General features: G+C 40.6%; 1 protein-coding gene across 3 annotated transcripts in view; it reads right to left on the bottom strand.

Moving 5' to 3' along the window:
- Window positions 1-24652, bottom strand: part of ZNF516 (zinc finger protein 516) — a 113308-nt gene that overhangs the window by 8941 nt on the left and 79715 nt on the right. For 2 of the 3 annotated variants that reach the window (XM_079983739.1, XM_079983738.1), the window contains exons 3-4: window positions 12516-13970; window positions 5115-5219 (exon numbers count right to left, since the gene is read on the bottom strand). In XM_079983739.1, coding sequence (XP_079839865.1) covers window positions 5115-5219; window positions 12516-13970 — 1560 coding nt within the window. Of the gene's footprint in view, window positions 1-4080; window positions 4149-5114; window positions 5220-12515; window positions 13971-24652 lie in introns of all 3 variants that reach the window. The other variant, XM_079983740.1, reaches the window with a different exon arrangement.

Raw genomic sequence — 24652 nt, 5'->3', positions numbered from 1 at the left:
AAAAAAGCCAGAGAAAGCAGGCATATTATTCTATATGTCAATGAAATGTCAAAAAGAGGACGTTTAGCTGAAGATACCAAGGTTGGTAGCTTCAGTATTCTTTAGATTGCTACCTTAGCACTAGTACTTAACACTGCAAAGGAAAATTGTCAACAAAAGAGAAAAGATTTTGTAGTAATATTTGCCTGTGTTTTCCCTTTGATCACATTTTTCTACTCTTTCTCAAACACATGAAAGTCTAGATGTATGATAAAATGTATTCATCTCTACAACCAACCATTGAAATGTTTTCTACTTAAGAATGTTTAGGCAGCTAATGATTTATTGTGAACTTCCTCCCCACCTAATTATCTTCCAAACTTTTTCATTTTAACAATTTTTGAGAATATGCCTATTAATTACCATACTGTAAACATGGTATATTTTTGTACGCCTTTTGAGTTTCATGGTAAATGCCAGATTATTTTTTATCTAATCTACAGACTTTCTCAAACTGTTACTGACCAGTCCCACTGAAAGCAGTTCAATAGCCCAAATCCAGAGCCAAATATGCACTGCATTGTACACATGGGACTCAGTTAACAGCTGCAAATAAAACATTCTAAGTGTGTTGTAAAGTGCATTACAGTGGTATCTCGTTTTACGAATTTAATCCGCTCCAGAAGTCTGTTCTTAAACAAAAACCATTCTTAAACCAAGGTGCGCTTTCCCTAATGAGGCCTCCCACTGCCGGTGCCCTTCCACCATTCAGCTTCCGTTCTTAGACCGAGGTAAAGTTCTCAAAGCAAGACACTATTCCGTGCGCTGCTCTGGTTCGCCAGAAGCAGCTTAGTCATGCTGGCCACATGACCTGGAAGCTGTACGCCGGCCAATAAAGCGAGATGAGCGCCACAACCCCAGAGTCGGTCACGACTGGACCTAATGGTCAGGGGTCCCTTTACCTTTACCAAGATTCCACCATGGAGGTTTTGGCATGTGGAATTTAATCATATTAATGGAGGGGGAAGATTTTTCCCACGAATTTTCACATCCATGTTCCTTCTTTAAAGTGTGAGAGCACAGCTAGAGTGGATATCTAAGTTTCTGCATCAGAGGGTGTTATTTATTAAACCATGACTAGCATGGCTAGTTTCTGGTTAATGAACTATGATTAAGGCACTAGGCTGGGTTCAGCTGATCAAATGAAACCATGATTTATAGAACATGGCTTAGCATTACATGTGAACCAGTTGACAAGTTACTGCAGTTTTGTTTTGGGATTCCATGATTTCAACCAATCTCAGTTTATTTCCATCACATAAAAAGTAAAAAAATTGCATTATGCTTTGAGACATATGCGTGTTAAAATTGTTTCAGAATGATTGTATTGCAAATAAGAGAAGATAGCCTCTAATGCAACACAATGGAGTTACTGTGGGAGGGGGCACCTTCATAATCAGTTTCTGTTCCACCCATTGACAATTTCTTGGAACATTTTCATGTACGGCATGAAAGTTTACTTTGAACCTCTCCCACACTACTTGTGTGCACATTTGAATGTAGTATAAAGGTAGAATGGAATGTGAAACACACCCAACATAATTATATTATCAGACTTGATTTACAAACATGAGATATGCAAAGACAAATGTAAGCTCCCCCCTCCGCCCACTGATCCCCTTGTGAGGCTTATGGAGGGAGGAGGGAAAGAGAAACATTGGTTGCATAGACATTTACCAGCCTTTTAAGATGAGGATTAAACTCATCTAAAAGACTCTAGTTCAGTTAAGCAATCACTAGTGACTGTAATTTAATTGGTTTCACAAAACTGACAGTCTTTTTCAGGTGTCATTAAGCTGGATACTCATTTCTTTTAAAAGCCACTATCTTACAATGAGTCTTGAATGGGCCAGTAAAGGACTCAGTTCTGATCACCTGGGATAAGCATCATTTCCCTACATTCTGAAATGTGGCAGTGGTACAGTTATATCTACAGTGCTAAGAACCACCAAACCTTTACTGAAAACCATTTTAATCTTTCTTTCCAAAGCTATTGTTATGGTATGGAGCATGGAGAAAATCTGGAAATCATGGCACTGCTATAACCAGAACTGACCTTGCTCCAGTGTCCTGAATAGTTATTTCTCCAATTAAGAAGTTTATAACAGGAAAACAATGGTGTTACCAGCATGCTGGAGGCACTGAGATCCCTTCCCCACCCCCGAGAATGAACTAGATATTGTGGATAAAGTGCACTTTTGTTTACTGCAGTGAAAAAGATGAGAGTAAACACAGTTAAAGTATGCATTTTAATTAACGACACAGACAGGGCAGCGGACACATATGTGAAATGGAAGGGCAGCTGTGATAAAACAAGAAACAGAACTGCTGCAAAAGGCCCATCACCTAGAACTAGGATCCCCAATGTAGCGCTTCATAAGTAACTTCATAAGAACATATCCTTGTACCCGCCATGTACCAACCTAGATGGACTGTTTTATCCCTCTAGTCCAATACTGCTCTTCTCAGCAGCAGTATCCTTCCAGCATCTCAGAGACTTTTCATATCACATTTTGACTGGAGGTACCAGGGATTTATCCCAGGTCCTTTTCCATGTAAAGTTTGTGGTCTGTCAGTCAGCTGTGGTCTCTGCCCCAATTATTGGGTTGGCTATTGTTTGAGATAAAATGGTGGACATGAGAGACTTGGGACTCAGCTACATTAGTAAAGAAAAGGTGTTTTAAATGTGTTATAACACTGTGACACCAGACGGCACTGTGAAGTTCCATCTTTCAGCAACATAATTTCCCTTTATGAGGTTTACAATGCATTTTCCTGATTTTTTTTTTAAAGTATCTAGATCCAGATCCAGAATGTATCTAACGCAACACAGGTGTCCTTATCTTCTTACTTTTTAGAGGTGTTTAACTATATGAATTACCTGCATTTAGAAGTGTTTACCAACTATTATTATTTTCACTGCTTTGAAAGTTTTCCATTACCCCATGGACATTCCTGACAGCCATTGAGGAGAATGGAAACCTTCAACATGATGCTAATTCTTCCCTTGATGAACATTTCCAAATGTTATGGGCAGGATAGGATGAAGTTATTTTCAAAGGCATCCCAGAATCAACATAATATATGCACAGGTCCATTTCCTCACGTGTGTGCTCAGGATCGGGGCATTGCAATCTCTTGTTCCAGATCCTGTGCAAAGAATCCTGAGTGCAGTTCTCCAAGCACTACTGCCATGCTGAAACTAATGGTGGGGATGTTGTAATGGAAAAACTGATAAATTCCTATAATGGGCTGAAGTACTAGCAGAGGCGATAATAAACACACATAGTTTACTCAGTATTTGCCTGAGTGTGTGTGTGTGTCAGAATTTATTTCTGTGCTAATAAAGGATCACATTCAGAACTTGAAAAAGCAACTGAGCTTGCTTGCACTAGATGTTAGGTCCATGCTATGCATGGATGGGCCAATGGGAACTAGGTGGTCTGGAACTGACTGGAAATAAAAATGAAACCAAAAACACCAGGGAGGAAGAAAAAGCAAGAAACATAACGTCCAGGACAGCATTAGTGAAAATAAGGAAATTTAGAGGACAGCCAGGTGCTTGTCAAGAGAGGAAAACACACCACCACACAGAGTCCACAGAGATTGAAAGATAAGCGTCTTTCAAAAGATAGGAGCTATATAATACTGTGATAGGAATACTCTTCAGAAAAACACGGACTATGGATGAGTTGTACTGTTGCTGCATTTCAGAAATTAGAGTAGTGGGCAGATATGCACTGAAGAACTTATCTAGCGAAACCAGGATAGCAATTTTATATGCCATTACAAAAACTACCCTCCCTCCCTTCTCAATATATTTTTAGCAATTTTGTTGGCATTTGCTAATAAATTGTCTCATTTGTGTAAGGCCTTTCCACAAATTTTAGCATCTAAAACCAAACACAGCACGGTTATTGTTTACTTACACTCTTATCTAACGAGTCAGTGCTTTACTGATGAGTATCACGGTGTAACTTTTTTTTTTTCTCCCCAGCTACCACATTAAAAACCAAATACCCAATTAATTGTAAAACATACTTGTTTTGGGGCGTCTGCGGAGGTGGTGTGAACGTCAGTACCTCGGAGTCCATTAGACTCAAATACCACTGTGGGAACAAGGGGGCTTGTTAACAGATTAACATTCAAGCTTCGTTAGTGCGCGTACAATATTCGAGTCCATTACAGATTAAACCACATTTGGGGGAGGGTGGGGAAAAAAGCAGAGACACCAGCTCCTCGCCCGTAGCCGGAAAATACCAATTTACCGTAACACTTACTGTAAGAGAGTGTGCTAATGGCAGCCTAAGGCCATTGCCCTTTTTAATTCAGACTTCAGTGCTGAAGAAAGCAATCACTGACAACATTAATTATCAGTGTATGTGTAAAGGGACCCTCTTCTTGAATTACTTACCATTTGGCCTCTGTCATTTTGCATCAGACTGGCTTATGTATGCATCATTCACACTTCTCCAAAAAAGAAAAAGAAATATTTTTTTAATAAAAAAACCCCTCTGCTAGTCTGTCTCATGTAATGCTATTAAGGTAACTTGACACACTAGCAGCTTCAAGCTTGCTCCAAATCACACAGCTTGAAAAGGGCTGAGATTTAGAGTTTTATCATTGTCCAAATAAAATAAAAAAAATTAAACCCCAGACCTCTTTCAGTCTGCAGCAAGGAGACAGCAAAACAAAGCTTTATGTTTGGATCAAAAAGGTTCTTTGATTTCAATTTGTGCTGATGGCAAGAGAATTCATTAGCATATTCATTCCAGAGTATTCTGCTCTCTAATTAAAGTGGTGGGTTTATTTTAAACACACACACACCAAAACCTTACAAATAAGCTTATTTCAATTGTGCTGCAGTGCTATGCAAGGCATGTGGGGGGGGGGGAATTGAGTACCTGAAAAAGAACAAGATCAACGCTAATCAAATATGAAATTAAACAAAATGGGGAATCTTTCTCTTTACAAAAATAAAAAATCAGGTTAGCAAAGGAAATCAAGAGCAAGGCGAAATATTGTAAGTAAGGGCTTCTCCCACCCGCTTGATGGAATGGTAAAGAAAAATGTACCTGTGTGAGACCTCATGTGAGTTCTGAGGTGGCTTGGTTGGGTGAAACCCTTTCCACACTCTACGCAGAGATAGTCTCCTTGGCGTGTTTGTGTCCTAAGCATCCCTATGGTGGAGAGAAGAGGGGAGGGGGGAGAGAAGCGAGGAGTAAGGGAAAGTTGAGAAGAAAACATTATGCCAGAGGAAAACATCATTAGTATGTCTAATGTGTCATTATGTGAGGCTACCTTCAGGCCCTGGATGACAACTGTCAGCCTTCATCTAGGCACCGGCTGACAGGCCAGGCACACACAGGACGACAAGGATGCATAAATTACATTGAATTAAAAAATGCTCCCCATGATGTGCCCGCACCAGGACTGGCATGTCAGGTGTGCGCTTTTCATAGCAGCTGGATCTACTTTTCAGCCATCACCCAGCTTTGTCAAGCAGTACATCGGGCAAATCAAAGTGACTCCAGCGTGGCGGAGACAAGTCACATGGATAATAGGAAGTGAGTAGAACCAGAGCCTGACTGTCCCCCCCAGGCTGCAATACCTTGGAGACAAATGCAGAGTGAGTGGAGCCATCACAAGCTGATCAAACCTTTAGCCCTGCCTTACCTGCCTGCTGGTGCTGCTTTGACCCCAGAGCTCTGAGGCACAGGCGGAAGACATCTGTGAATCAAAGTATCATTACGGACATTTGGAGATAGTAGCAACGCAGCAGTCCTCTGCCAGCTTTTGATAAACATGTTTTCTAGGCCATTAGCATTTGTGGAAAAATGACTCAAACCTCTTCTTTTTTTCCAAAGGTCAGTTTACAGTATCTGACTTAAAGGGCTGGTCTTTGTCTTTTACGGCTGATCAAAAAGGACACATTTGACTTTTATTGGGTTACTTATTTTCTCAAAAATATTTGAAGCGTCTTCTTTGCTATTTTGGTTAGGCAGCATCTTCAAAAGGGGTGGGAAAAGGTTTCTATTTGCCATTAGCATGTCCTGCCTTTTAAAAGAAAAAATCATTTAAGGGGCTGTTGCTGAAAATTTTGAACCCATCAAAACGCTGCGGTGGTGAGGAGGAGAGGGGGATCAAGGGTAGAATAACAGAATTTATCTTTTTAATTTTCTTTTATGGAGAGATAGAGATGTAATTAAAAATAGGCATCATCTGCTTTGGCACATTGAAACTGAAAATGTTTCATTGTGGAACATCCAAGTGGTAGAAAAGCCATCCAGACATTACAGAAGTAAACACATGTACACATTAGGGCAGTGCTAATTATGGATCGCTTGTGGCCAACAAACCACAGCCCAAAACCATGGCTAGAATTTGGCCTGTGAATCTTGTCTTCACCCAAATCCAGTATCCTGTCTTAATCCTAGCTCATTCTGGAGCTCCAACCCAGCTGCCCAAGCTGGTTAGAGAGAGGCAGGGGGAGCGGGGGGGGGGGAGCTGCTCACATGGGTAAATGATTTCTGCTGGCCCTTTTCCAGATCTTCTCTCTATCCCCTCCTCACAGACAAGACCCACCTCTCTCCCCACCTCCAGTCTGCATTTCTTGCTCCATTGCAGCCATGCAAGGAAAACAAAATAAAATCAAGGGATGGCAGGCAATCCAGAATTCAAGCTGAAAGTAATAACGGACTGCAAAACTCTGTGGGTGGGTGGGTGTTAGGATTTTAAGACCTTTTAAAGGGCAAAAATTCTTAAATTTTTCAAGAAGGGGTAGAGATGAGGCAACATAGAGCTGCAGTATCCCTTTTACAAGAAATAAATGGTGCCATTTTCAGTTGCGGCAGAGGTACGGTATGTGGCAACCTGGCACAACACCTCACTGCAAACAGAATGGCCCAGTGGGAACTATGCCGCATCATGGCGTGACTTTCAATAAAAAGGAATGGCTGTTCCTACTGGTCATATCCAAAGTATATTCTAAACCCAGTTCTCAGAGTTTGTTTCCACTGGGAGAGGAATGTGCAGAATAGGGGTTACCCAGTGAGTTCTGAGGACCTGTATTATAATCCGGGAGTCAAGTGGGGACTAGTTGTGCTTTGAACTCCAGACATCTGCTTCACCAAGGGGAAGCAAGGTCGGCTCTACCATGAGGTAGAGTGAAATAGCCGCCTCAGGCAGCAGATGCTGTGGGGGCAGTGAGTGGAAGAGCTGTGTGTGCATGTGTCGTGCAGCCTGTCCCACACCCCCTAAACTAGCTGTTCTGCATGGATTAAAAGCAGGGTGCATTCTGAGGCGCTGCATTCACTGTAAAACATATGAGTTTCACAGTGCACAAGCTGTTATATAAACGGCTCACCAAAGAAAGTTTAGAAACCACTGCTCCATGGGGATCTCATAAATGTGTGTATTAGGTGTATAAATTGTGTATATGAGGTACTTTGAACCACCTATCCAAACTCAAAGGCTACCTTCTGAGGCCCTTCTCTGGGTGCTCCAGTGATGTCACACGGATTGTAGAACGCCTATCTCAGATATGCTCATGTGGCCCCCAAATGTTGGTCTTTTTGGCGCCAGATGAAGACTTTTTTCATTCTGCTAGACTTTTTTGTCCTTTAATTTGAAAAATATGTTGACACTTATAATCCTTACACTGCTACTCTTCACTGTTGTTTTTTCTGTGGCTTTTAAAATCCATTTTAGATTTTACTTCATGTCTTATTATTATATTATGGTTGTTGACCTCCATTTTGTGAGCTGCCAAAGGAGCTTCAGCTACTGGGCTGTACAGAAAAAGCAGTTAACATATGAATACATGCACAATGTGCTACATAAATATATACTATTATCTTACCACAAAGCAGTGCTGGAGGGCAGAAAGCAGCCAATCAACTGGTCTTAAATCACACAGAGGAGAAACACTATTAATTTATAACTAATGTTAACAATCCCTTTGCAAAAATCTGGTTATATACCTTGAGAGTGTGTTTTGTCAATCGTTGATGAGAAAAAACATTCTCAAGGTTTTTATGCGCAAGGGTTTATGCAGATCACAATGACACCTTTGTGGAATTATCTCTCAAGATAAATTATATAATATTAGGAGTGTATATATGTATATAAATATTAGTCACTTTTATTTACATAAATTTCAATTTCTCATCATACGTAGGAATTTCTGTGAAACCACATGGGGAAATTACCATGCTGCCAGTGTCACATTTAATACTATGATAGCAGTAAATAACACTAACAGTAAAATAGAAAAATAACCTCCACAGATTTGAGGCCCCTGGTTTTTGTTGTTCTAGTTTTTAGAAATTCTTAAGCAAGCATCAAACTGCTGAATGCCTGACATAATACAAATGCTAATAGCTTGCACTGATATTCTGGCAGTACTTGTAACTATTTCTCTGCGGGACTGGGAAATCACTGTGTTACTAGAAGGAAACAAAACTGTGCACTTCTCTCCTGAGAATAGAAGGCCAATTTAAAATGTAAAAGCCAAAGCTCCAAACCTGCCCCAATTCCACTGCATACTAAAGCATTCATAAGGGAATGATCTACTGGGGCCAATAAAGCTCTACTGCAAAAGAGAAATAAACCGAATATTCAAAATTAGAAGATGAATAATGCTCCTGCGTGTGAGAGAGAAATACAGAGAAATACAGAGAGGGAGAGAGAGAGAGAGAGGGAGAGGGAGAGGGAGAGAGAGAGAGAGAGAGAGAGAGAGAGAGAGAGAGAGAGAGAGATTGTATGTGAACTACAAAAAAGCATTCTTTGCTTGCAATGTAATATTGTGACCCACGCTGGCGATCACATGCTAAAATAATTCCAAATTTCTACTAATTATAATCTGTGGGTTGGGTAGAACTATAATCACTGAACTATTCTTCTGAATGAAACCTGAATGAAACTACTCTTGTCCAAGCAAATTTAGTGTGTCTAAATATCTGCACCAGCACTTGCTTCAATACAGAGATCAGAAAAGAGAACGAAAGGTAAACTAAAACACAAAAGCAACCATTTGAATTCCTAGGATTTATATTATTGTTGTTCTTGTTGTTCTTGTTGTTGTTGTTGACAAAAATGTGTGTGAATGGAGTATGCAATGCCCAATAAGTATGCATGAAAGTCTGGCAATAGAGTGCCAACTGTGCTGTAGGAAATATCCTAATAAATAAACATCTTGCAATTCCACCCTACTTTTAAAAACAAGGTAAAGGTAAAGCAGCCCTCCTAATTCGTTTCAACAATTTTTACATTTTCTCACAAACTGAATGCCAATACTGGTGTTCTGAAACGTGTTAAAAGGCTACCTAAAAGCTTTCCTGCCCACTTTCCTTTCTTGTTAAGAATTTAATTTTTTATGATAGTCCAGGGGTATCTAGTGTTTTCAATCTAGATTAGGGGAGCATGCGAAGTGCCAGCAGTAGGCAGAATGGCCAGTCTAATGGCCAAGGCTGGAGCCTGTGATTAACAGCTCAACATGGCGCACATATCCCAACTCCAGGAAATTAAAGGGTGTCCTGTGGCTAAGTCAAATTTCTGTGCCCAGATCCATGGGTGCACCAGCAAGTCTAATGACATCATCATCAACCATCTGGTAACCATGTGTGGTTGGAGCCTGCATGGCCTTTTCTACTTGTGGGAAGCTAGAATATGGAACTGGTGGTGGGTAGAATTTGGGAAACATTACATGGGGTGGGAGTAGCCCCAGTATGGCAGTATAATCAGCACCCAGGAGTCACGTGAGCAGAACCCAAACTGTACCTCTTCCCCATGCTGTAACTGACCATTTCAGAAATGGGGCAATGTTGCCATGGAGGAAAGTCAAAATGTAGGCTGATCCCCATGCCTGAAGATTCTGGTGTTATTCTGCAACACGGGGGAAACTGTGTAGCAGTGGTTCCAGAATTATGAGGTGGCCCATCTTTAAATAAGTTTTTAAAAAAGGAAAAAACAAGCTGCGTGTTTTAGCCATAATTCCTTATGGCAGCCACCAGATACTGCTCTCCAGCCCTTTCCAAACAATTGCTAATGACTCTGCTGTATTATTGCATTCTTTCACAATTGTCAAAAAGGAAAAGCTCGTGCCTTACTCAGGACTATATTTGTATCCACGACTGCCCAAGGTCATTCTTTCACCTCTTTGGTCTCCATTTTTTGAAATACACTTCTAAAAGCCTTTCTACTCAATAGGTAAAGGTAAAGGTACCCCTGCCCGTACGGGCCAGTCTTGACAGACTCTGGGGTTGTGCGCCCATCTCACTTAAGAGGCCAGGGGCCAGCGCTGTCCGGAGACACTTCCGGGTCATGTGGCCAGCGTGACATCGCTGCTCTGGCAAGCCAGAGCCGCACACGGAAACTCAATAGACAGGTATAAATGAGGGGTGTTGAGTTGTGTGTGTGAGAGAGAGGGGGAGAGAGAGAGAGAGAACAGAAGAAACTTTTCTAAGGACATCTTGTTAGATTTAAACATCTTGTTAGTTAAAACTTTCTTATTTAGCCGGTAAGGAATAACAGCTATATTTAGCTTGCTAAGAGAATTAGCAATGAAAAGCCTTATTTTAATGTTCCATTATTTTAATGTTGTATTTTATTTTTGTTTTTAAGTTGTAATCATTTTTCTTGTTTTTATTATTGTTTGTAAGCTGCTCTGAGCCCGGCCTTGGCTGGGGAGGGCGGGGTATAAATAAAAAATATTATTATTATTATTATTATTATTAGGATTTCTCAATGGATGTTTACACAAGGGCAATGAACAAAAGGAAGCAGATTATATCAGTTTATACACACAGAATCGCATAGGAAAGTCAAATCCTTGAAGATGAGGTACCTGCTATTCCCTTACCCATTTACTCTCTTCTCTCATGCATGATCATCTGCATCTGTTGTTTTATTATTGTCTTTATGTTGTGAAATAACTCATTGTACGCAACTCTGACATTCCAAATAAAATGGGCAGGATAAAATATATTTTAAATAAAACAAATAAATAAAATGTGTCAGTTAAGCTTCAACTTGGAGAAAAGGTATGCTTAGTATTATCATGAGGGACAGCACCTCAGCAAGCCTAGCTCGGACCCTTAGCTTCCTAACTGAGCACATGTACCTCTGCCTCTGCTCCAGGGCTTCCTTTGCCACACCACTTTTTAAGTGTATAATGTATGGCTGACCCAATGATGGAGGATGCTGCCATAGGTAAACCACCATTGATTTCTCTTTGTTGTTTTCATACAGTGGAAAGATTTGGAGGCATGCAATATATTCAAAATAAAGCACCAATAATGGCACACGGTTGCTAGTAGTGATCAGTGATAGATTTTGGAAGTACAAGGACATAAGACAAATTTCCTATTTTTATTTCCTGTTTTTATGTTGTGAACCACCATACTGATGAACAAACAAACAAATAATACACAAACTCTGCCTCTGCTGGTAAATCTGCATTCTTGCCCTACTGACACACACCCCCCCCACACACACACCTTAAGCACCAGCTGTGCTCCCTATGACTTTCCCTTACTCTGCCTCCCCCCATTTTTAAATCAAACCCTGAATCGCAATGCACAGCCTTACCAGTGCATTCAATAAAGCCTGTTCCCTCAAAGACTCTTCCACAAAGAAAAGAAATATAAAAAATCTTAGTTCTTTGCACTGAAGACTAAGAACATTTGTATATCTACCTTCTGCTGAGAAACATGTGTGTAGATGGAACTTTCACCAGGATCAGCACCAGAGAAAGGGGAGCATTGGCACAGTGCTGACAAGGGGCTCCCACCCTCCCAACACCCCCTCATCACTAGGGCCAGGAATGTGAACTTGGTTCACATTCAAAGGCTGCGGAAAAGCATCCAGGGCTGGATCTACACTGACCTGTTTAACGTTATTTGAACTGTAAGATATATTGTTCTAAAAGGTCACAGAGCATACTTGTAATTTAAATCCTCTTTCTTACCTTGTTGTTGGTTTATTTTTGTCAAAACACTGCTAATTGCTCTGCAGCACCCTCTGGTGTCGCATTTTAACAACAAGAATGTTAAAAGCAACGCATCATTTTTCCCTCTGTGTTACCACAACCCTTCCTTAACCTTTTCCTAACGTTAAAAACATGAGTGTAGATCCACGCCAGGATTCTGGTGCAAAGGGCAGTGAATGATGGCATGGCCGGCTATACCAGTGAGGGTCTCTTCCAAGCCCCAATTTCCAAATTCTCCAAGCATCACGTTCTCTAAAAGGTATGTTTATTGCACACAAAACAAAAATGCCATGGAATTTGCACCAATAGAATTCAACAGGACTTACTCCCAGGGAACTAACTGGAGTAAGGTTGGGATAGTTAAAAGAGGGGAGGTAATCTGTTTAAACATGGCAATTAATACACACCATTTTCACAAATCCAAAATGTCAGTGATAGTCGTTAACTTAGCAAAATACCACGGAAAAGCAGTTATTAGAACTCTTACCAGCATGGTCCACTACAGGGCTATTGGCACCCCATGTTTGGTAGAGAGTGGCGAGATCCTTGGGAATGGAGGTCTTAAAGATGTTCAAAATGTCCAAGCACTTCTCGTGTCCTTCCGACGGTGGCTCCTGTTTGGTGGAATGTACAGGGTTAGGCCCTGCTGTGTTAGGCTGGGGCAGCATCAGAGGACTTGCTCTGGATCCTGCTGTACAATTGACCAGGGCTCTCCCCTCGTTCTCTTTCTTGGTGTTCGGATCTTGCTGAGGCACAGGTGGGTCTTCTTGCACAAGGTATGGCTCAGCTTTACACGGGGGGAGGTACTGAGGTGGAGAGTAAAATTTGGCCTTCCCTGGTTCTGAAGCGCAATGCTTGCTTAAAGGGACAAACCCAGCACTGACTTGGGGAACAGTATATTTTTCAGCGAGTTTGATGTTGGAGGGCTGTGAGTTGGGTTTAGAGACAATCACCGGGGAAGGCGCCAAACTTACGCCATAGCTCCCTGCCTGCAGCAACTTGGAGTTTGCTTCATATTTTGCTTTCAGTTGGGGCTGTTGGGATACTGTGCTGTTTTGCTCGTGGGTGTGGTTCAGTTTAGGCTGCCTGTACCCATCAGTGCCTGATGACCGTGAACCATAGCTACCAGTGGGCAGTGGCACATCCTTCTGCATAGTCCCAGGCTTAGCAGTCATAGCAGAACCAGAAGAATTATTTTTAGATCCCAGCAACCCACTTGGCACCTGAAGGCGTGTGAATCTGCTGACAGGCAAAGGCTGGCATTCTTTACCACCAAGAGCAGGAGGGGGTCCGGTGCGGCCACTTCGTGCCATGAAAACGGCATTGTGTTTTATACTCTTGAATCCATTTTGAAGAACCCAAGGGGGAGCCACAGAGTTACAGCTGACCTTGTGACAAATTCTTTTGTGCATCCACAGGACTTCTGGGTAATAGGTCTTATGACTGCAGTAAGGGCACGGGTGGACAATCAAAGCAGCCTGTAAGGTTGAGGTAAAACTCGTATTGCATGAATCAGCCCTGCTTGACTTCTCACTTAGATCTAATGGAATCTTCTCTGGGAAATCTGCACTGTCAATTAACACAGAGTCTTCACACATATCAGGAGGATTCTCCTTAGAGCCCTTGCCCAACGGGGTTTGCAAATCTAGTCTCACATCAGAATACGTTGGACAGAGTCTAGAAGCAAAGTCAACAGTCCTACTGGAGCAAGGGAAATTGTGGCTTTGCTGAAATGCCGATTTCTTTAAATCCAGGGAAATTTTGCAATCCACATATTTTGAAAAGGGTTCTCTGGTCTTGTTTTGTGGTATAGATGCCACCAAAGACAGCTCTGTTTTAGATTCACTGGCATTGTTTTCTCTTGTGATGTTTCTCCCATGGTTGAACTGTAGGGTTGCCAGAGGTGCTTCTTCAGAAAAACTGCAGAGGTACGGCTTTTTACCTGGAAGGCACACATAAAAACAGAATTACTATGAAGACAAAACACATGCAAGATGCAGGTTTTCTAGATAAATATCAGAGAATGGGGAAAAGCTTCTTTGGGTTGGACAAATTCACAGCATACCACTGCAGCCCCACTGGTGGGTGATTCTGATGCACACAGTGAGCCCCCGCGCTCCAGAAGACTTTCCAACCTATTGCTTTCAGCTCAAGGAACCACCACAGAAAGGAACTGGGAAACATACAAGTAGTGGATTTCTGTGTGCACTGCTTATTGCAAAAGTACAAATACCCCATTGACACAAGCCCACAGTGAAGCTATCATCATCATCATCATCATCATCATATCATCACTACTATTCTTACTACTAATACATCTGTTAGTCACTTTATAGAGAAGCCTCCAAGTGACTTACTTGGATAAAATGCAAACCGATAAAATCAAGTGAAAACCAGATACTTTAAAGCAATATGCAATTCCTAAAATGGTCATCCCATTACACAATCAAAATGCTAAGTCCTTCACCACCCCACTAAAAGATGAGCACCAAAGAAGAGGCTTAGCTACTGAAGGCCTGAATAAACAAAAAAGTGTTGGCCTGGGACCTAAATATTTATAATGATGGTGCCAGATGGGTTTTCCTGGAGAGAGTATTCCACAAACTGAGGTGGGGAACACATCACTGAAAAGGCTCTTTCACATTCTTATGTTGCCACCCTCTGAATCTCCCATGGAAGGGGTACATGAAGAAGGATCTAAGACGATGGCCAGAAATGAAAAACAATTTGAAAATTGTTGCAAGCTAAAATTGAAGACCAAAGAGCAGTTCACAGAGTCCTGTGGGCTCATTTTTCCTCAGGGCAATTTTTCACAGATACACACTTGCATCAGATAACACAGGGAACATACTGTGTGGGCAAATGATACACATATTTTGCCAGTGATTTCTGCAACCACGGTGACATGTCTAGGCAATTCTGTAATTGTGGACATTCTTTCTAAGTGTACCAAAGTATTCCTGGTTCAAATGGTATTTTCCTAAAAGAGAGGACAGTTCACTCAGAGAGAAAAACAACCCAAAACCACATGAGCCAGTCCTAAGGCTGTACTTACTTTCCTTTGTATAAAACAAGCCCGAAGGAGGCCCCCAACCAGCTCACAGGTCCTTGTATGATCAGTGGAAACAGTTGGTCCTGGCAAGTATTAACCACTCTCAATTCCAACCTGATAATTGCCACCTGCCCAGATTTTAACTTGTCTGAATTAATTTTAAAATATATTTTAATTAATTGATGTGTAATAAAATATATTTTAATTAATTGATGTATGTTTTTATGTATATTGTGTTGTTTTTATGATGTTAGCCACTCTGAGCCTGGCTTCGGCCAGGGAGGGCGGGATACAAATAATAATAATTATTATTATCATTATTTTATTACTTCTGTTCTGCTGCTCCATTTCTAGTAGTGGGCAATATACTCCTTGAAGGCCAGATCTGCTGACCCTGTGGCTCCTGCTGCCTGAGGCGGTTAGTCGCCTCACCTTGCCTCATGGATGGGCCTGGCCCTATGGCTGGTAATATTCATGTTCCACATATATTCCAAGTGTTTAGGACTACTGAGATTGCAAGAATCAGATCGTAAGTGGTCCTTTCTGTATCTGCATCTCCTCTCTGCATCAACTCTAAAGGCAAGTGTTTTGGAAAGTCAAACACATCACTGTTGTTTAGTATAACTTTGGTACCACAGGCAGTGTTCCAACCCTGCCAAATGTGATCTGTTTTAGGCTGAGTGTGGGGTTTTTTTAAAAAAAAAAAAAAAAATCTGTGTCTCAACTTCGATTTAATTTGGCCTCAACTCCAGTTCGGGCAAAAAGCCTTAAGCCTTTGTTTAATTCTGAGTAATTAGCTTAAAAATAACCCATGGATTTGCTGTCTAGCAGGGTTGAATACTCACTCGGTAAAGATCATTTTCTTTTCAAATTCTCAATGGGACAAGGTCCTTTGTATTTAAAGTGTTTTTTCCTGTTTTACAAGAAGTTAAGACTTCCTGAAAGCACATGCCCAGCACCGCTAGTTAAATCGACACTTGGAATCAAAAGAGCTGCCAGGGATTGTGAAATTTGACACTGCACATCTGTGTTATTTTTAAAGCACATCTGTCGCAGTTAAATGTTTTGAAGAATTCTAAGTCTTTCCTACTATGATGCAGTTAGTTTGCTTGAAAAAGCTAAATAATCAACAGAAGTAAATAACTAACACTCCCGGTCAACTGCAATACAGTAGAGGAGACTGACCCTTTCCACTAGGAGTCATTAGTTTCAGTAATAAAGGCTTCCTCTAGACTTTGGTGCTTTACAGGGTTGGGAAATCACCTGCCATTAGAGTGACAGCCAAGAATGGTAAATCCTGTACACACTTAGCAGCCTTAGAGCCATATGATTCCACTACAATTTAAGCAGCTTTAACTGTGCACAGAATCATAGCCTCCCATGCAGATCACAAAAATACAGACTTTAAAAACTCACTAATTTCTGCCTAGTACTGTATGCTTTTCCTATTAATTTTCAAAACAACTCTACAGCTTCATACTATTGGCCTGGATGTGTGTGTACTTCTTGCATGCTCCCTAATTTAAGAAAACTCTGCCAGTAAAAAATAATAAAAATAAACTGGCATACAACTAACCAGCATACGCCCCACTTTTGTGCTAGTTTTCTACTTTCAATGAGTTTCCCTGTCCCCATATGAGAGTTCAGAAACATGGGTGACTAAATGCAGTCTAATAAGATACAATCACAACTCCTCACAACTCCACCATCTCATTTGCTTGTTTGTGTAAACTAGGCCTCAGGAATCCAGCTGTTCCAAGTAGTCTTTTCCACACTATTTCCACATTCTGAATTGGCTCTTGATTTATGATTTTAATGTCAATATCTGGACTAACATGGTGCCCTACAGATGTTGTGGACTACAACTCTCATCAGCATGGCCAACAGCCAGGAATGATGGGAGTTGTAGTTCAAAATGTTTGCAGGGCACCATGTTGGCCAACCCTGATCTAGACATTTGGAGGAAACCAGCAGCTGAAAAGAATGCCACATTTTTTTATATGGTAAATTATCAGCTTTTACTGAGGCAATTTATTCCGGAAAGATCTTATATGAGAAATGCCTTGATACTTCCCAAGCCAAAGCCCCCTATTTTTCCCTAACTCCCACAACTCATCCTTGATATCAAGTAGTTGCTGGAGGTGCTGCAGAGAATAATTTTTTAATGAACTATTTTAAGTGTGCCCCTGGTAGTATTACTCAGAGTTCTCTTTATTGACCAATCAAGAGACCTACGAGCAGAAAAGAGTTGATAATGACATGGCACAGGGGGAAATGTACTGGCTTGGAGCATGTGGAAGTTTAGATTATTTTAGGAACCAGGGTTTAACTATATGAGGCTAAGAAATTCTGCCTTGTGAGGGATACAATTCTGGAGTGGGTGTGGAATTTTCCCAGCCACTTTTAGTAGGATACATTTAGTAGGATACATCCCCACACCCCAACTTACCTACTAAGGCTGATGATTTCAGTATTCGGACACTATATACATAATGTCAATCCTATGACTTTTAGGTCATTCATGCCAATGGGAAAACTTACTCAGTGGGGAAACCCAATACTACTCATTATGCCCAGACAAAGGAATAATATATAAATCTTTATTGCTGTCCAAAGACCCATAGAACAATTTCAGAACAAAATACAGTTAAGACAGCCAACCACAAAAGAGAGAGGAACTGAGGCGGTCATTTTGTTTTTTCTCAAGCTTGATGATCTTTGTTTCTTTTGACTTCTGAAAGAAACTTTGCCACAGCCAGTGTAATATCATTAGACCTGTCATCCAAAAGATGTTTAATATGGGAGGCTTCAGATTTTCCTGGCAGATTTGCCAGCAGGGGTTTGATCAGTTGGTCCCTTGATTGCTCGTACTGCCCACAATGCAGTAAGCTACGCGTCATGCAATTGACGTCCTGAGAACATAAACAAAGCCTATTCTGAGAAGGGATGCCTCTCAGCCACAGATTACATGAGATCAAGATCACAGGTCACTGTGTGAAATGTCCCAAAGCCTTTGCCTCAGGGATTCAAGGGCAGTATCATAGCCCAGATGATACAAGAGGGATGGTGGCAGTCCAATTGAGGTGGCTTTTCTGGCCATAGTTTTCAGCCATGGGCCGATAAACTCGACAGAGGAATAACTCATCAAGCTACATCTGTAGGACAAGGTATGCCAACCACTGTTCCATTGCAATGCTAGTGCACAATACTTTATGAGATGTTGCAGAGATGCTGGAGCCATAGAAAAGTTTAGGAGCAACACTTTGAGAGATTCCACAAACATACCTTCTGTATCCCTTAGCACTTTTTATGTGTGTTTGTGGTAAGCCACAATCTGGTGCAACCTGAAAATTACTAAATGAGAGAAGCAGGTCATTCTGCTGCACTAAGCATTTAGGGAAGATTTACGGCAACCTTGCTCATCACAGGATAATTGTAACTATTAGCTATCTTAAACCAGCAGTTGTGGTTCAAGCTTCCTTACCATGTGAACACAGTTACCTGTCAGCAAGGGTAAGCTTGAAACATACAATCAGCTAAGGTGGTGGTTACGGTCTTGCAGGACGGTGGTTCACCTGGCTAAATGGGATGCCTAAATTGTGACTGGGGTTCCTGTTGCACGTGATATTTAATCTATCTCACACCACCCCAGCTTCTTCCTTAAATTGATATTGCACATGATTTTGCAGCATATTTGGCTGCATTTTTTACTATGTTCGCATTTTTAGAAACAGCTTGCACACAAAAAAGGAAGGGGCTACCGACACAGTAAATGCATATAAATAATAAGATGTTGTTAGACGTTGTGTTTCGCAGGGTTGTGGTGTTTATTGCTTGGTTGGCGCTGTGAATAATTTGACACTGTTGCTTATAATGTAGAACATATAATGTGCTATTATCTTTTACTGTGTATTACACATGCACACACACACTATCACACACACAATTCACAACAACAACTTCTAACATTTTGCATTTTGTGGATATCATGTTATACACTAGGTTGCTTATTATGTCACTACGTTGTAAATCGCCCTGTTGGCTTTTGACAAAGGGTGGGATGTAGATTTCTTAAATAAATAAATATTAAGTAAATGAACATCCAAAGCGGGCTCTGATGACTTTTAGAGTGACACACTGATGGAAGCCTAGTTAAGTCAAACAAGTTGGGCATAGGCTCATTTTACTGCTCAGTAAAAGTGAATGAAAAGAAAGTCTGACCTACTTAAGTGTAATGCCACAAAGAACCTCAGAAGATTTCCTAGCTGTTGAACAAGCATTTCTGCTTTGTATTACATGGCTTTTGGTTATTATTACATTTTATTGCTAGACCTCTGGCTCTGTTTTGATTGGTGGTGCTGCCTGCAAGATTTTATATTTTGCTGTGTTATCTCAGAAGATGGGAAACTAATACAGATGGCTTTTATTGGCAGCATGATATTAAACATGAAGGGCTTTAATGCATCCAGAAAACCTTGTTAATACTTACATGAATCTTGTATTTTAAAATATAAAAAACATAAGCAAAATATTGTAAAGATATCAGATTACCCTAGTTGCCTTTCAATTCTGGTTGTGTTTGTTTGTTTCCTGTCAGTGTATTTCTCCAAGTATACGTTTAAAAGACTCTAGTTTGTTCCACTCATCTAGACCACTTTGACTGATCAGAGGAATTAGTATCATTTAATTTTTTAAAAACTGGACTTCATTATGAGAAACAACGCTGCATCCGAAAAGCCCAATACCTTCTGATCTTGATTATGATCTTAATATCCATCTTTTGATGTTCAGGAGCAGGATTACATATGTTCATCTTGATAAAAACGCAAGCCCAACTGAGATCTATGAGACTTACTCCCAAGTAAGTGAGTACAAAATTGCAGCCTAATAGTTAACAGCAATTGAAAGAAGAAATGTAGTTAAGAACGAACTAATCTTGAACCTTTCCCTCCAGTGAATCATAAATATAGGTATCCACTGTATAGCAGGGGTGGGCCCACAGATATAAAAGGTCTCCATTCATCTTCTATAAAGACGGCATATGTTCTACTGCTTTAGCTGCCTTTGTTTATAGGATGTTTGTTTTATTGTACTGTTTTGGCACTGCTAGTTTTATTTCACATGCCTGCATACCACTCAGATATGTAAAGAGCTAAAGGTTGAGTTAGAATTATTATCGATATTAATATTAGTAATAATATTCATACATGCTTCCATTCTACAAAACCACCTGTGCTATTTTGTAATTCACTATCCATACTTTATATAACCCTTGTGGAAATTAGATCCAAGTACATTTTCTGCCTAAATTATTTTTGTTTCTTTCTTTCTTTCTTTTTTTAAAAAAAAAGATACTTTAGGTATTATTTTACTCCAGTTCTAGGGTAACCAATGCTTGCTTCAATACTGCAACAAATGAGGAAAAACAGGTGACACACACAAAGCCAAAAGGAATTTACAACTCATAACATATCTGAATCTTAATCTCTCTAGCATTGTCTAAGTGGACACCTGGTGCTTGTGGAAAATAAAAAGCACTAAACTCTTACAATTTGGGCAATGGAAAACATGAATGGACAACCAGCAGACCAATTCAATAATCTGTTCTGTTCCGGGCTGCAGGCAAGTGTCTGCTCCTTTGTTCCCAAATGCTGACTATGCTAGGGTTGCATTCTGAGACCACTGGGCTTTATCAATAAAATTATTTCATTTTCAAGAATAACATTTTCAGGAAAATGAGACTTTTCTTCTTCTTTAACATAAAACTCTGGAAATCCTTCCTGCAAGGAATTTTACATTACGGCTAAAAGTATAAATTTGTGAACCATGAAATCATAAAGGTAGGCATTAATCTTGCAGTCGTAACACTGGAACTGTTAGAAGTTGAAGAAAGAAAGGGGTACTGGGGGGGGGATGAATAATGAAACAGAAGGAAGCAAAGGAAGCTCTCCAAAGTGTGTGTGTGTGTGTGTGTAGAAAGCTATTATTTACAGTACTGAAAATGCTAGTGAAAATGAGCAAAATTAAAGCAACTTTATATTTGACTATTTCCTGAGCTAAAAAAATAGACACACTTGCTTTAGTCACATGATGCTGTACACAACCATGCATTTCTTTCCACATGGAAAAAGTGTCATCTGTGAAGTGGATCCTTATTGTGCAAAATCTACTAACACAGAGAACTGTATAAATGGTTCTTAAGTAAAATATTTGGTCTTCCCTTTAAAAAGCACAAGCAAAAGAAAGAGTTTAGATCCCTGCAAATAAAATGGTGCACAGTTTAACAAATGCTGTTTTGAAATCAGCCACCAAATGTTCATATGAATCTAAATTACTTTTGGGCTTTTCCCCCAGCCTGTATTTATTTTTCTTTCCAGTTAGTATGGACCAAAAATGAAGTTAGAAAAGAGTAGATCACTTTGCCATCTCCATTTTCAGTCCATGAAAATAACCACAGAGGGAAGATAAGCTTCAACAGAAAAACAACAACCATGTTTTATCGGGAAGTAAAGCCTCAGCGCCTAGGACTTGCCGATCGAAAGGTCGGCGGTTCGAATCCCTGCGGCGGGGTGCGCTCCCGCTGCTCGGTCCCAGCGCCTGCCAACCTAGCAGTTCAAAAGCACCTCCGGGTGCAAGTAGATAAATAGGGACCGCTTACCAGCGGGAAGGTAAACGGCGTTTCCGTGTGCGGCTCTGGCTCTGGCTCTGGCTCTGGCTCTGGCCAGAGCAGCAATGTCACGCTGGCCACGTGACCCGGAAGTGTCTCCGGACAGCGCTGGCCCCTGGCCTCTTGAGTGAGATGGGCGCACAACCCCAGAGTCTGTCAAGACTGGCCCGTACGGGCAGGGGTACCTTTACCTTAAGGGGTACCTTTACCTTAAGGGGTACCTTAGGCAGCAATTAAAACTGCGAAGTCAAATTGAGAGGAGTGAAACAAGGAGTCTCTATTGGACCAACCATGAAAAAGGAAAGTTTACATGAGAGAGGAAGAAGTCAGTCTTCTTGTCTGGAGACAGACAATAAGTACATCCCACAGCTTTGCTGAAGACAACACATTTTAATGGCTTTTGTAAATGTTACATCTACATAGGTAACTGTTAATTGTACTTAATGTTTACTTTTTAAAAATAGTAAAATGGAATAATAAAATAATAAAACGTAATGTGTAACAGCACGACGCTGATAAGCCTTGCTTTAGATAACTGCACTGCATTTTGCCTCTATTCTTTCTCCCCTCCTCTCCTCTCAACCCCCACAAAGTGGTGAAGGAGACAAGCTTGTGTTTTGAACTTCAAACGGAAAATTGTTTCCTGAACACTGTGTCTTGAAAAAGATAAGAGGCAAGGGTAGCATGGGAAGAATGTGCACAACTGCAGCTATATGTATCTAGGCTTAGTTTCTGAAGGGGTGCAGGGCGTGAAGGCAACATATCTCACCAGCTTTTTCTTGTTGTAAGTTCCCTCGCTGCAAGAAGCTAAGTTACAGGGAACCAGGCAGAGGGCCTTCTCGGTTGTGGCACCCGCCCTGTGGAACACCCTCCCACCAGATGTCAAAGAGAAAAACAACTAACAGACTTTTAGAATACATCTGAAGGCAGCCCTGTTTAGGGAAGCTTTAAATGTTTAATAGACTATTGTATTTTAGTATTTTGTTGGAGGCCACTCAGAGTGGCTGGGGAAACCCAGCCAGATGGGTGGAGTATAAATAAATTGTTGTTGTTGTTGTTGTTGTTGTTGTTATTAAATTTTGAGGTCCTATTGATTTTCAACTTTTTGCCAAAAGTTGATAAAGCTTTCTATCATGCGTAGGGGGACTCTTGTGAACTTTGTGCAGTTACCATACCAATCTCAGTTCTTGTAAAAATGGACCACTGGATCTACTCAGATGACCTGTCACACTAGTTAATTCTAAAGGTTGAACAAATACTGTATACAGTTGCATTTCCTTTTTCCTTTCATCCCTGCATCCACCATTTTCTCCTCTGCACAAGAACTGAGGAAAAATAACAATAACTATGTGTGGCATAAAAAAAAGAAAGAAAGACAAAAGACAACTAAGCAGCAAACAGCTTTCAAGACCTACTACGAAACAGTCCTGGTGACAGCCTTATCGAGATTGCCAAAGACATCAGCCATTTACTGGCAACTTCAATAAGCTTCTTTAAGAGTCAATGGGACAACAAATCTATGAGAGAATCCTCCTTGAAGCAGGAGAGGGTTCCACTTCTGGGTGCACTGACCTTTAAAAGTTTCCACCTCATTATAACGCTTTCAAATTGGGGCCTGGATTTTAAAGCTCACAAAAAGGGAAATAATCATTTTCTGCTTAACACTTTGGAAATCACAGAGGAAAACAGCACGTGAACAAACAACTTTTTCCTTAGAAAAAGGAAGCGCATTTTCCCGCAATTCATAAACAAGTGTTTAGTTTATTTTAAAAAGACAAAGAAGCCAAAAGAATTCAAGACCACCAGAAGAATGAATAAAGCCTAAAGAGGAAAGGAATGATGGGGGGGGGAGGGATAAAAGGAGACACTAATCAATACCAAAATGTCACATCAGATTTGTTCTAAAAGTGGAAGGCAACATTCATTTCACAAATCACCCATCGGAATTTTTTTTAAAAAAATAAAAATAATACTGGCACTAATGTTTGAGTGAATGAAAACGAGCAATCTGAATTTTTGCCATCCGGTCTTTTTCAGATATCTCCAAATTCCTTTTTTAAAAAAAAAAAAAAAAAAACCACCACCCCTAAAATAAATTCATCCACATGCAGTAGTATTGGTTCTACTGCACACTGGTGAGTCATAGGGGCATGCAAAAGTACATTCATTTTAGTAGATGGGAAAGGGTATCATTCAAAGATTTCAGTGATGGGCTACATGCAGGATTCTTCCCAAGGATTCTGGCTGGGAATAGTAGGAGGGAGGGGGGAGAGAGAGGCCGTTTTGGAAAGAACAAAGAAAATGCTGAAGCACACTGCCACAGCCTGGCTCAAAGTGGAAGTTTTCATTCTGGAGGGAGGAGAAAAAGAGAGAATATCAAAGCTTTCCCCCCCGCCCCCCTATTCCTAACCCACTTGCTAACGTAACATTGTGACAAACATATGCTTTTATTTTCACAGCATTTCACTTTCACAAATGGTGCAAAACTCTTAGATTGTACAGCTAATCATTTAAACATTAGAGAGCACAAGAAACTAACTGGCTGCAGCTCTGCTGCAATTCTATCTTTCTCAGCCCTTCTTCAAGGCTCCAACAATTGAATCTGAAATATAAAAAATAAAATAAAAATACAATGCATGTGCTCTACCCCTCTCCATCAGAAAAGTCCTGGTGCCTTCAGCACTAAACACAAGATATGTGAAAAATGTTGCGTATTTCCTGCGTTCTGAAGCGGTACTGGAATAGAATCAGAGTGAAAAAGAATGGGACTGAGTCAATGAGATGCCACTACATATATTTTGCCCCTTATAAACTTGCCACATTATCTTTATGAAAGCAATGTGAACATTGATTTAAATAAATTAACAAGAAGAAGAAGAAGAGTTTGGACTTGATATCCCGCCTT

Source organism: Podarcis cretensis (genome assembly GCF_951804945.1).
Source record: "Podarcis cretensis genome assembly, chromosome: 7".
Classification (NCBI taxonomy): Eukaryota; Metazoa; Chordata; class Lepidosauria; order Squamata; family Lacertidae; genus Podarcis; species Podarcis cretensis.
Note: the sequence above shows the minus strand (reverse complement) of the source record. Positions and strands in the feature narration are given on the sequence as shown.